General features: G+C 40.2%; 1 protein-coding gene across 4 annotated transcripts; it reads left to right on the top strand.

Moving 5' to 3' along the window:
• The first annotated feature begins 325 nt into the window (after positions 1-325).
• LOC110912232 lies at positions 326-11,993 on the top strand. 4 transcript variants are annotated; one of them, XM_035984805.1, is made up of 4 exons: positions 326-749; positions 1,059-1,112; positions 1,188-1,655; positions 11,120-11,988. In XM_035984805.1, exons 1-3 carry the CDS (start codon positions 527-529, stop codon positions 1,625-1,627), a joined length of 717 nt encoding a protein of 238 aa, XP_035840698.1. In that variant the 5' UTR covers positions 326-526; the 3' UTR covers positions 1,628-1,655; positions 11,120-11,988. The 4 variants fall into 4 exon arrangements, with proteins under 4 accessions (XP_035840698.1, XP_022012601.1, XP_022012600.1 ...); XM_022156909.2 differs by lacking the exon at positions 11,120-11,988 and adding an exon at positions 10,368-10,613 and having other exon boundaries at positions 327-749; positions 1,188-1,661; XM_022156908.2 differs by having other exon boundaries at positions 417-749; positions 1,059-1,655; positions 11,120-11,993.
• The last annotated feature ends 775 nt before the right edge of the window (positions 11,994-12,768 follow it).

Genomic DNA, 12,768 nt, shown 5'->3' with positions numbered 1-12,768 from the left:
AACAACAACAACCAATATTATCACTCCACGTCACCATGCCCCTTCCCTCCACGCCACCACCATACCAGGCCACGAGGTGATATGCCGGTGTGGTGCAAGCCTCCACGCCACCTCCACGCCTATACACCGCTCGATCTTAATCTCTCCTCTCCACCTACAACATAGGACAAAAATGACAGGTTGTAGAAGATGCATAAAAACATGTTTTATTGGTTAATGTGTAAACTAAAAGAAAGGCAAAGTACTGAAACTGAAAAAGTGATCGGACACGCGTCCAGTTACTGACATTAAACCACTAGCAACAATCAAAGCACCCTACGTGTCCCATCCTTTTCAAGTGCTTCCCCAATCATGTCAATCTCACACCACACCATTCCATATATTTTAAAACCCTACCTCATCTTTCTCCTCCAATCACCATCCTCCTAGTTTCCATTCAATCATGTTGCCCTAGACACCTGTTCTTTAATATATTATATTATGCTTAATTAGTAAGAGAGGGAGAGAGGGTTAGGTTTGTTAAGGTATGGGTGGCGGAAAGAAGATCGTTGACCGTCGATTTACCGGACATGATGCAAACGAAAAGATCGCGATTCATCAGATCATGCTTAAATACCGGCCGATCGCTCCTCGGCCGGTCACTGCTGAGATTCCCAGCCGCTCGATGACGTGTATCAGAAGCAAGAGGAAGTACGTTAGGGTTAAGAACAAAGATAAAGCCAAGAGTACTGATTCAGATATGACTTTAGGTACCAAGTAAAACCCTTAAGTGTGTGTAACCATTGGTGTAATAGTTGTGACTGTATGTATTACTAATATTGTGCTAGCCCACTTGGTACTGGCACACCTCTTAAAGGAAGGTCTCAGGTTCAAAACTGGACGTGTTAGTGTAGTATTATTTGTATAAAGTAGAGTAGAAATAAGATTTGCCGGTAAAAAAAACTATGGTTGTATTAACTTTTGATTTTCTAGTTTTACAAGAGAGGGGTTATATACTATAACCTATTTTAGATAATACTACCTTTTACAATTTCTAATTACAATTTTTTGTGTAATAGGTAACACTGTACTGAAGGTACCGGATTGGAACTACAATAAAACTGGAAGCAATGGTTGTGATGCTAAAAACCCTAATTTTTTTATGAGTAATGTAAATACACCGCCACCGAAATATCTGCATGACGCAGATCTATCGATGGCGGTGCATGGAGGCAAGGTTATGGAGTCGTGGATCACGACCGAGTCGTTAACTGGGGCCTGTGAGGTGGGAAGATGGTTAGGATACGCAGACGAAATGATACGAAAGAATTTAGAGAACGATAGCAGCCCGGGCTTTATATCAAACTGTTTTGATGAAGTGGAATGGGTTAATCTAGCGTACCGGAGGATAGGGGATCCGTGTGGAGGGGCGGCGTCGGATGTGGTGGTTTGGTTGGCTATAAAGTTTGAGAAATTGGCTCCGGTGAAATATTGGCATTGTTTTTCATGCAGAGTGAGAGTTGAGTATGAGTTTTTGAATAAAAAGTCACATATGATGGTTCCTTGTGATGTCTGGAAGATGGATTCTGGTGGTTTTGCGTGGCGGCTTGACGTCGGAGCTGCTTTGTGCTTGGGGCGGATTAGTTAATAACATCAAAATTAATATTTCCGTACAGGTAAAAGTGTTGGTGCACTTGTGTCTGTACTTTGTCTGTATTCGGTCTTATGTAACGATGTCCTGATTTGTGTTGTAAGTTGACCAAGTCAACCATCCTCCGGTTTGACTTGGACAACAGATTGTATGTTGAGAGATGTTCTGATCGAAGGATGATGTAGAGATCGAAGGATAATTTGGATCCTTCGATCTCATCGAAAGATATGCTTCGAACGATAGACCTCGAAAGACTATCCTTCGAGGTCCCTGCTTATCCTTCGAAAGCATTGTATCCGAAAGATGATCCTTCGGCCCATCTTTCGGATCCTTCGAGCAGACCTGCTGAGCTGGGTATATATACCCATGCATGTGTTGTGTGAGAGTTAGTTCTGCCATTTTACACACCAAGAGATAGAAGCTTAGAGAGCATTCTGCCCAGAACTCACACACACACTTAGAGAGTTTATAGAACACTTCTGTAAACATTGAGCTTGTAACCGAACCTTCATTTGCATTAATACGACTAGTGTTAATCGGTGAATCTTTGTGTGTTTGTTTCTCTACTTGCTACTAACTCGGTTTGCTTGCTAGCTTGGATTCCGCACTCGCTAGTAGGTTTGTATAACAAGGTTTAGGTTCGTCATCCTCCGCGAAAAAGGGACCTACAAGTGGTATCAGAGCCTCGCTCTTTACCTTGTTTAAAACCGGGTTTTTACAAGTTTTGGTGTGTTGAAACACTTGGTTTTGCACCTGTTTTTACTTGTTTTCTTGCTCTTTCTTTGAGTAAAAACGTGTCTAAACTAACCGGGAGTGTTTAAAGTGGGGTTGGGTAACTTAAAAAATTGTTTTAAGTGATTTTGAATTTTCCGGCTATATTCCGGTTCAAAATTCCGGTGACTGGTGTTGTTGTCATTTTTGGCAAACTTTCAAAGTTGGTGGTGAAAGGACAACCTGCACATCCTTTCTGCCGAAAGTTGACTTACCTACCCATCACCTTTTCACCAACCCGTCACATCTGTGTCAGTGTGTCAGTGCTCATTCGAAAGATATCCTTCGACATCGAAAGATATCCTTCGACATCGAAAGACCATCCTTCGATCAGTGACAGCTCGATAGATAAACATCTTTCGAGTAGTCCTTCGAAGTTCGAAACACATCTTTCGATCAGGGAATCTTTTCGAAAGATAGTTGTTTTATCTCGAAAGATAAGGATCTTTCAAGTGAGAATCTTTCGAGATTTTGAGTCTTTCGAAGCCAGTGCTCGAAAGTCAACAGTGATCCTTCGAACACTGTTGATCATTCGAACAAGTGTGATCCTTCGGAAGTTAGCTATTCGAAAGATAAGTGTCCGAAAGATAGGGATTGACTCGAAAGATAAGGATCTTTCAAAAGGGAATCCTTCGAGTTCTTGAATCTTTCGAAATTATTGTTCAAGACTCAACAGTAATCCTTCGAGTACTGTTGATCCTTCGAACAGTAGTTGATCTTTCGATTGTGGTCTGTTTATTGTTAACAACTTTCTGTGATTGCAGATCTTTCGACCAGGAACCTTCGGTTGTGTGATCTCTCGGATTATTCACTTAGAATTTATTTTTCTTGTCAAAGATGAATCCGAGTTGGTGGAATCCTGCTCCAGATAGTGGTAAATATACAAGTTCAGGAGTTACTCCTTCATGGTGGGGTACACCGGCTCCTGATAGTGGAAAATACACGTGTACAAGTCTATCACCATCATGGGCCGAATCTCCAGTATCTACATCTTCACAAGCAAATGCTTTACCATCAAATCAATGGGCATTAGTAACGGGTCAAACTCCGAGTGTACAAAGTATCTTATTAAGCGAAAGCGAAACAGGAAGTTTGAATCGACCCCCAAAACTGATGAGTTTGAATGAATATCCAGGATGGGCTGAGAGGTTTAAAACATATGTTCTTGGTCAAAATACGGAACTGTGGATACGTTTCACCACAGATTTCGATCAAGCCATAGAGGTTGCTGCTTCAGAGACTGCGTCATTTGCTGATCTTCCCGAAGATAAAAAGAAAACGTATGATCTGGAAAAGAAAGCATACGCCATTCTCACCCAGGCTTTGAGCAAGGATATTTATCACCAGTTTGTCAGCTTCAAGACAACTAAGAAGTTGTGGGACGGGTTGAAAACAAGAGGAGTAGGGAATGAAGCAACACGTCAGCTGCGTCATGACCTACTCAAGAAAGAATTTGACAGCTTCGCTTGCATGGATAAGGAGTCTCTGGGAGACATGACAAGTCGTTTCTATCACCTGCTTACTGAGTTGAACAATTTTGGAGTTACAACAACTCAAGCAGAGGTGGTAAAGAAGTTTGCTGATGCCTTACCTCCTCAATGGAGTAGTTTCTTGGAAATCCTTAAGTATAACGGAGCGTTGAGAACTACAACTTTTAACGACTTCGTGCAGCTTTTGGAAAACAAGGATCAGGAGGAAACATTGAAGGCGAAGAGAGTTCCATTGCCACAGAATCCAGAAGTGTATTATGGAACTTCCAGCTCTTCGTCTGCAAGAACTGGTTCACATGCTCCAATTCAAACGGCGTTTGTCACAAGTACAGATTGTTTTGGCAATCCAATACAAGTTCCTGTTAAGCCACCTCCCACCACAGACATATTTGGAAATCCAATCCAACCACCTCCTCCTCCGCCTCCTGCTCAACAACAACGTGCATGTTATGGAGGAACATCATCTGCTGGTCAACAATCAAAGCCAAGTACAGTACAGCTCGACACTTCAAGCTTCTCCAAAGTCAGTGTAGAAGTAGCCAAGGAACACATGGAGCTACTTAACACTATAGTGAGCGCGTACTGTGGGTTGATAGAAGGTCAGATTGGTAACATTAATCTGACACAGGAAGACTATCGGCAGATAGATAAAGAAGAGATGGACTTGATGGATATCAAGTGGGCCTTTGCTAGTGCTGTGAGAAGAGCAAAGGATTGGATGGAAAGTACTGGCAGAACCAGCTTGGAAAGTAAGCGAGACACCAAGTATGGGTTCGATAAACAAGCAGTAAGGTGCTTCAACTGTGGTGAACGGGGTCACTTTAAACGGGAATGTGCAAAGCCAGCACAGCATGGAAACCAGAACCCCTTCAGAAACCAGGGCAACCAGCAGAACCAGAACAGAAATAATGAACGTACATTAGTGCCTGTCAACAATCAAGCCAACCGGGCACTTGTAGTTCAGATGGATGAAGGTTGCGACTGGTCAATCCAGTTTGGTGGTGATGGTCCTAATGGTACAGCTTGCTTTGCTCAAGTTGTGAAGGATGTAGTTAGCACCAGTGGTGGAGAATCTTCCGCCAGTGGTGGTGAATCTTCTGAGGATGAAGACTCTTCTGGGAACAGCAGGAGTGTTGATGAAGATTCATCTAGGTCAGGCGATGAGAATATGGGCGAGACATCTGGTGTCTCAGTTGATGCTGATATTGATGAACTTTTGGAGGAAGCTGCAGCAGAAACTCAAAGAAGATCTGTTCTGGTGGATCAAGCTGCTTGTGCTTCGTCTTCTCTCCATTCAGCCTTTATGGCTAATGTCGACAGTTCTTCAAGTCAGGTATGTGTCGATGAACCCATTGCTGTAAACTGTGATAACTGTGATAGCTTGCAGGCTAAATGTGCTGAGTTTGAGGCAAACATGTCTGAGTTGCAAGCCAAACATGATGCTTTACAAGCTAGTTTGTTTGACTTGCAAGACAAACATGATTCCTTGAATGCTGAGTGGTGTGCATTGCAAAGCAAACACGAGGCTTTGCAAGAAAAATATGATGTGACATTCATCCACAATCAGAAGTTGACTGTGGATCTTTCAAAATGCACAGAAGCCAATATGTTTTATGAAAACCATGAAAAGGAATTTAAGTCAATGATTGAGACATTAAAGAAAGACAAAACTGAATTGACTAAAATGGTTTCCAGAAAACAAACGGACATTAATTTGTACATCTCACGTCTTGAGGCAATGCAAAAAGAAATGGTCTGTGTAAAAACGGAAAGTGAGGCAATCCAACTCAAGCTAGACAGCTATTTGAGCTCTAGCTACGTGTTGGATCACATCATTGACGTTCAGAAAGAAAAACGGGATGTCACATGCATAGGATACAAAAAATGTCCACCACCAGTCAGACACAATTATGATGCCATGCCTGATGAGGAGGATAGAGTGTTCTTCGAACCATCTGTTCCTCTTGATGTGAAGGAGTTTGCAGCAGGACTCGGATACCAGAAAGAAGTATCCTCAGATTCGGATGTGTCAGCAGATACATCTGTAACTGCTGAACAGAAACAGGATCCTCCAGTTGAGGTTGAGGATGCTGATTCTTCAGATGATGAATCTGATGATGCTGCTCCAGCAAAGTCTGATGCGGTAGTCAAAAATGAGGACATACCTCTTGAGAATCACATTCTATGTGATCCCCCTGCCACACCCGCTAAGACTGTTGCAACTGAGTCCTCGTCTGAGAAGGAGTCGGAGAGTGTGACCTTGCTGTACACTTTGGTTGGTGATGATAAAATTTACTCAGACAAAGATTTTCCTATTAAGAACGTTAATCAATCCTTAATCGATAAAGTCTTTGAAAATTCGACAAGTAAGTTTTTGGGGAAGAAAGGACCACATGTTACAGTTACACAGTGTCCTCCAATCCCAAAGGCTGAAGTTCGAAAACAATTTGGCAACAAGAAATTACCAGCAATGCCAAAACAGCAAAATCACACCAAGCCCAAAGGAAAGGCACCGGCTCAAGTCCAGAAGAAGCCGAATCAAAAGAAGAAGAAAAATGTTAACTTTGTGAAATCGACGGGAACGGACAAAATTGAAACGTTTGAAAATAAATCTAACTTAGATTTTGTCAAGAAAGCTACTGTTTTGAAAAGGAATGAACAAAACAGCTCAAAGCCTAGTACCTCGAGTTCACAAGGTTCAACATCATCGGCTAAGAGAACACATGATTCTTCGAGGTATGTTGAACGAAGATCATGTTTTGAGTGTGGAACCATTGGGCATATAATTCGAAATTGCCCTTACCTTCATAAGCAAAAAGGGAAGGTTGATGATCCCCGTGACAAGACTGACCGTAAGCCATCTACTTCCACAAAACAAGATCCCCGACTTGTAAAAGAAAGGGAGAAGAAGCAGAAACGCCAACAGGTCAAAAGGATTGAAAAAGCAATTAAAACCGATGTGGTTCAAAAACAATCTGTTTCTGTAAAATCAACACATTCAAAAACTTCAAACTGTAATGAAGTTAAAATGTTAAAGAATGACACTGATAAAACAAAACAGACATGGAAACCTAAATCGGTTACTGAATCAGGGGGACCATCACAATTTACAAACCATCAAAGACAAGAGGTTATTGTCATTGATGAAAATGGAAGACCCAAGACCACAATGGCTTGGGTCCCTCTCTCCAACTAATCTCTGAGTGAGTGTGCAGGAAGTTCCAGGAGGAACTATTGATAGTCTTAGGATTGTTGATAGTGGAATGTCCTTGCACAAGATAGGCGACAGAAGAAATTGTTGCCTTTGATGGTGAGAGAGAAAAGAAAAAGAAAATGTGGCTGAATGAAGATGCAAAGTCGACCAAATGAAGAACGTGCCGAAAATTTGGTCATTCTGGTTTTGATCGGGTCCTCAGGAACGAATGAAGTGAAATGTGTGCCGATGCCTTGGCGTGGATTGAACATCCGCACACCATTTCTGAAAGAGAAAGTCAAAGACCTTCGCTGGTGAAATGTGGAAGACCAGCCGGACCCGGAGGTTTATGAGCTTGTTGCTGTCAAGAGATTTTTCAGTAGTTGCAAATTCGACCTTGAAGTCCACACCGGATGGATATCCAGTTGGGAGAGTGCTTAGATTCCTTGCAATGCACGGAACAGTTGCAGGATACGCCTCTAAATTCTTAATCTCTCCTATACTTGTCGATATTTTAGCTGCTCTGTGAATTGTTATTATCTCGTACAGCACTCTTTGACCTGACACGTTGATCTCGGATATCACCTCACACGTGATTGTTTCAATATGAAACTCATCAATGTTGTCAAGGTCCGCACCGCTTACCGACATGCCAACTCATTTTTCCAAATTTGTTAAATCTTTTCTGATAAAACTTAATTTTGGTAAACGGCATTAAGGTCAAGCAAGAGTAAAACCAACATCGGAAAATCATTTTTGTACATATCTTTGTGTGTTTTTAAATTTATCTTAGTTTATTGATTTTAGGGGGAGTAAATCCAAATATCTGAAAATCCAAAAACATCGAAAAATTTCAAAAACACAAAAACAATAGAAAATCAAAAATGAGTTTCCTGGCGAGCAAAAGAGAAAATGATAGTACATCAGTGGTCTATCCAAACCTCTTTAAACCTTAAATGAAAAACGATAAGCAGCTCTATATAAGATGTATCGGTAGGCTCACAATCATTTTAAAGTGTGCAGGGTGATATAAATCTTAATCGACTGAAGACCAGGTGGGAACCATTCATTGGCATATGGTCTTAGTACCGAAATTTCGTTTGATAGATTGCCGAGGTTCTGAGATATTCGGTCTTTATGCTGTTTATCATCTGGGTATCATGGTTGTATCTTTTACCGAAAAATAACGGGGACGCAAGTCTAGATCTTCCATGATACTATACATACGTGTACATATTACATACTGCATTCGACCTCAATAAGTGATAAACAATCACATGTCCATATAAAATAAGTGATAAAATATCACATTTTTCCGGGTGTCAAGTTCGTCTCTCTGCTGTACGGAAGTACTGACCTGTTCACGGACTTGCACCTGTGCCCTCATGCATACGAAAATCAAGTTCCTCATCAATAAGTGATTATATCACATAGGACTTGTTTTCAAATCAAAATAAGTGAGTATCTCACAATTTATACGGTCAAACAGATGATAATCGGTATACTCACCGGTAAGATGAACCCTCGTGCATACCTTGATACGGGAATGTGTCGTGATGTGGATGAACACCGGTCGGTAAGTATAAATCATACCTTAACGTATCCCCTCGCCATGATTACATCTGATAAGTTGAGCTTAAGTGGAAAACAATACCGATAATTGTTATAGGATGCTTATCTTAATATTAACTAACTGAACAACAAGAGTGTTTTGGCATGACCGTACACTGATATGATTCTCTTACCCTCGAAACTCGCAAAAAGAATGTTTGTATATATTTATTTATTTACTGCTTAACTTTTATTGTTTTTCTTTTAAACAGTTTCGTCGTTTGGTGCATATCAGCACGACATTAGCGGTGATGTCGTTTGATAACACTCAAAGGATTTTAAATTGTTATCTTTTAATTTCAAAAACACGCCTAAAATCCTTGTTTTAATATAAACTTTATAAAAGCCAAAAAGATTTTATTTCTGCTTTATTTTCGATCGTACGATGTTGGAGCTCAAGTCTTCGCTACCTGAAACCTGACTGAAAACCGAACTGACTAAATCTTCATAAACGGTCGAAATTTGCATGTTTGAAAGTTAAAAGGCTAAAATTGGCAAATTTATTAAACTTTCAAACTGTCGGACGGTGTTTGATTGTGACATGGTCATACGTGTGTCTTTTGTTTATGCTAACTATATTCCAAGCAGTTGTTCTCATTACGCGTTTAGATTTCTTGCATGTGCAGATTCTAAAGGCTAGGAGAACATGGTCGATGACGAGCTTTGGAATGAAGACACGAAGGCACTCAATGAATGAAGGTGATCGAGTCGCCGCTGGCCATCATCATCACCACAAGGATCTCACTTCATAAAGATAAAGTCTTTTCACGAGCATAACTCAAGGGGGAGCTTATGTTAAGGGGGAGTTTGTCAACACACTTCCTACATGATACGGGTAGTTTGTTGATACACTTTCTACTTTCAAGACGTGAAGACTTTGAAGATCCTCCGACATTGAAGACATGATAGGACATCAGAGTTTTGAAAACCTGAAGACCAAAGACCGTCGAAGTTCAAGACGAGTCTACACTTTTAGAAGAACAAGACAAAGCTTAGAGATCAAAGACAAAGCTACAGCCAAGGGGGAGTTTGTTGGTGCACTTGTGTCTGTACTTTGTCTGTATTCGGTCTTATGTAACGATGTCCTGATTTGTGTTGTAAGTTGACCAAGTCAACCATCCTCCGGTTTGACTTGGACAACAGATTGTATGTTGAGAGATGTTCTGATCGAAGGATGATGTAGAGATCGAAGGATAATTTGGATCCTTCGATCTCATCGAAAGATATGCTTCGAACGATAGACCTCGAAAGACTATCCTTCGAGGTCCCTGCTTATCCTTCGAAAGCATTGTATCCGAAAGATGATCCTTCGGCCCATCTTTCGGATCCTTCGAGCAGACCTGCTGAGCTGGGTATATATACCCATGCATGTGTTGTGTGAGAGTTAGTTCTGCCATTTTACACACCAAGAGATAGAAGCTTAGAGAGCATTCTGCCCAGAACTCACACACACACTTAGAGAGTTTATAGAACACTTCTGTAAACATTGAGCTTGTAACCGAACCTTCATTTGCATTAATACGACTAGTGTTAATCGGTGAATCTTTGTGTGTTTGTTTCTCTACTTGCTACTAACTCGGTTTGCTTGCTAGCTTGGATTCCGCACTCGCTAGTAGGTTTGTATAACAAGGTTTAGGTTCGTCATCCTCCGCGAAAAAGGGACCTACAAAAAGGTTTAATATAATATGTATTATACTGAAGTTTTAAGCAACCTAAACCATGCATAAAAATAAGGGGTAGAAGTATAATAATATGTGCATGTCTTTAATTACTTAACTCAAAGAGGATTGTTTGCAAAACTTTTTTAATAATATATATTTTGGTAGGTGAATATATACACACATATTATATAGAGAGATAAAGGGGAATGTCTGTAAGGCTAGGACCTAACATAAAGTCCTAGCAAAAATTGACATTTCTTTTTCTTTTCTTCTTGTACTCAAAACCTTCATACTTAGGCTACACGGTATGCAGACGGGATGAAGATGGAGGACGGAGCTCGACGGGGGTGGGCGGCATGGTGTTGGCTCCGGCGACAGACCGGGGGCCCACCTGAAGGATCGTCCTGAACGGCGAAGAATGGACGTTGAAGACGGGGACGGAGCTCAGGACGCAGGGGGCGGCATGGTGTTTGCTGCGGCGCCGCACCTCGACGGTGTGGGGACGTCCCCATACCGTGTAGCCTTAAAAGGGTAGTCCAGGCGCCCGTGAAATCCATCCTCACGGTTGTAAAGCCCATGAAACGCTGTCGAAAGTGGTTGTTTCACGGTGGTGAAATGGTTGGCAAGATATATATCGCTGTCGTGAAGAAGGTTTGACTGTTTATATTTAATAAAAAAAAAATCATATTGTGTTCACAACGAAGAAGAAGATAAATGAAGAACAAAAAATGGGAGGAGTCAATAGATCGATTTACACTTGCAGGTGAAGAATGAAGAAGAAGATAAAAGTTTTTTAAAGGAGTAAAACGTCATTTTCGTTCTTGAGGTTTTGGCACGTATTTGTTTTTCTATATCTACATCCAAAAGGTTTGAGATCCTGCCATTTTTATCTGAATCGTTAACTTCATCATTTTCTCTGTTAAAGCAGGATATTTCCGTTTTTTAAGACATATTTTATTAAAATAAGAAAATACTATAAAAAATAAAGATTCATCTCTATTGTCTTTTTCCCCACCAAAACACTTTAATCGTCACAAAAATGTCTAAAAATATGAAAATACCTATGACTTAATGTTAAAGAATAGATGGAGTTAACAAGTCTGATGAAAATGACAAGATTTCAATCCTTTTGGATACAGGTATGGAAAAACAAACATTTAAACGAAAGTCGTAGAAGTAGTCAAACCATAGGGACGAAAATAACATTTTACTCTTTTTAAAAGGCTCACACTATCTGCGCACCATGGTTGGCTATCTGCACACTTAGGTTTTACCTACGCTGCGTATAGACCTATACGCAGCGTATAGGGTTACCTCTATACGCTGCGTATAGAGCTATACTCAGTGTATATAAACCATGGATTTCAGAGCCTTATTAGCTAAATTGCACAGAAAACAAGGGTTTATATACGCTGCGTATAGAGCTATACTCAACGTATATAACCCATCCGGTTTTTTTTTTTTTTTTTTTTTTTTTGCTATTTTGATGTATTTGTGGTATAAATTCTCACCTGGTTCCAACGTTAAATTGCTTAAAATATATAACCGTTAATGTTATACCAATAATATTATATACCGTTAAATTGTTTTGGAAAACGTATATACGGTTCGAATATATTATATTGTTATCGTTTAAATTAAATTATTATACCATGTCTAGTGCGGTTCGAATGCTATAAACGTTTAAATATCATACCGTTAATTATTTTAAATACTACATCTATAGGCTTATAGGTTTAAATATCATACCGTTAATTATTTTTAAATACTACATCTACGCTATACGATATGATATCACACTTATAGGCTATACGAGGTCAATACGTGACTTATACTACACCTATACTATACGATACGATATCGCACTTATAGGCTTATACGAGGTCAATACGGGACCTAAACCACACCTATACGATATGATATCACACTTATAGGCTTATACGAGGTTAATACGGGACCTAAACCACACCTATAGGCCTATACGGGTGTTATATTGGATCGTATAGTATCGTATCATGTCGTATAGTGTAGTATAAGTCTTGTATATGTTTCCTATATGTCTTTGTATATGCATATAGGCCTATACGGGACCTAAACCACACCTATAGGCCTATACGGGTGTTATATCATAACGTATAGTATCGTATCGTATCGTATAATGTATTATAAGTCTTGTATAGGTTTCCTATAGGTCTTTGTATATGCATATAGGCCTATACGGGACCTAAACCACACCTATAGGCCTATACGGGTGTTATATCATATCGTATAGTATCGTATCGTTTCGTATAGTGTAGTATAAGTCTCGTATAGGTTTCCTATAGGTCTTGTATATCCATATAGGCCTATACGGGACCTAAACCACACCTATAGGCCTATACGGGTGTTATATCGTATCGTATAGTGTAGTAT

The sequence above is a fragment of the Helianthus annuus genome, chromosome 15 (assembly GCF_002127325.2).
Source record: "Helianthus annuus cultivar XRQ/B chromosome 15, HanXRQr2.0-SUNRISE, whole genome shotgun sequence".
NCBI lineage: Eukaryota > Viridiplantae > Streptophyta > Magnoliopsida > Asterales > Asteraceae > Helianthus > Helianthus annuus.
Note: the sequence above shows the minus strand (reverse complement) of the source record. Positions and strands in the feature narration are given on the sequence as shown.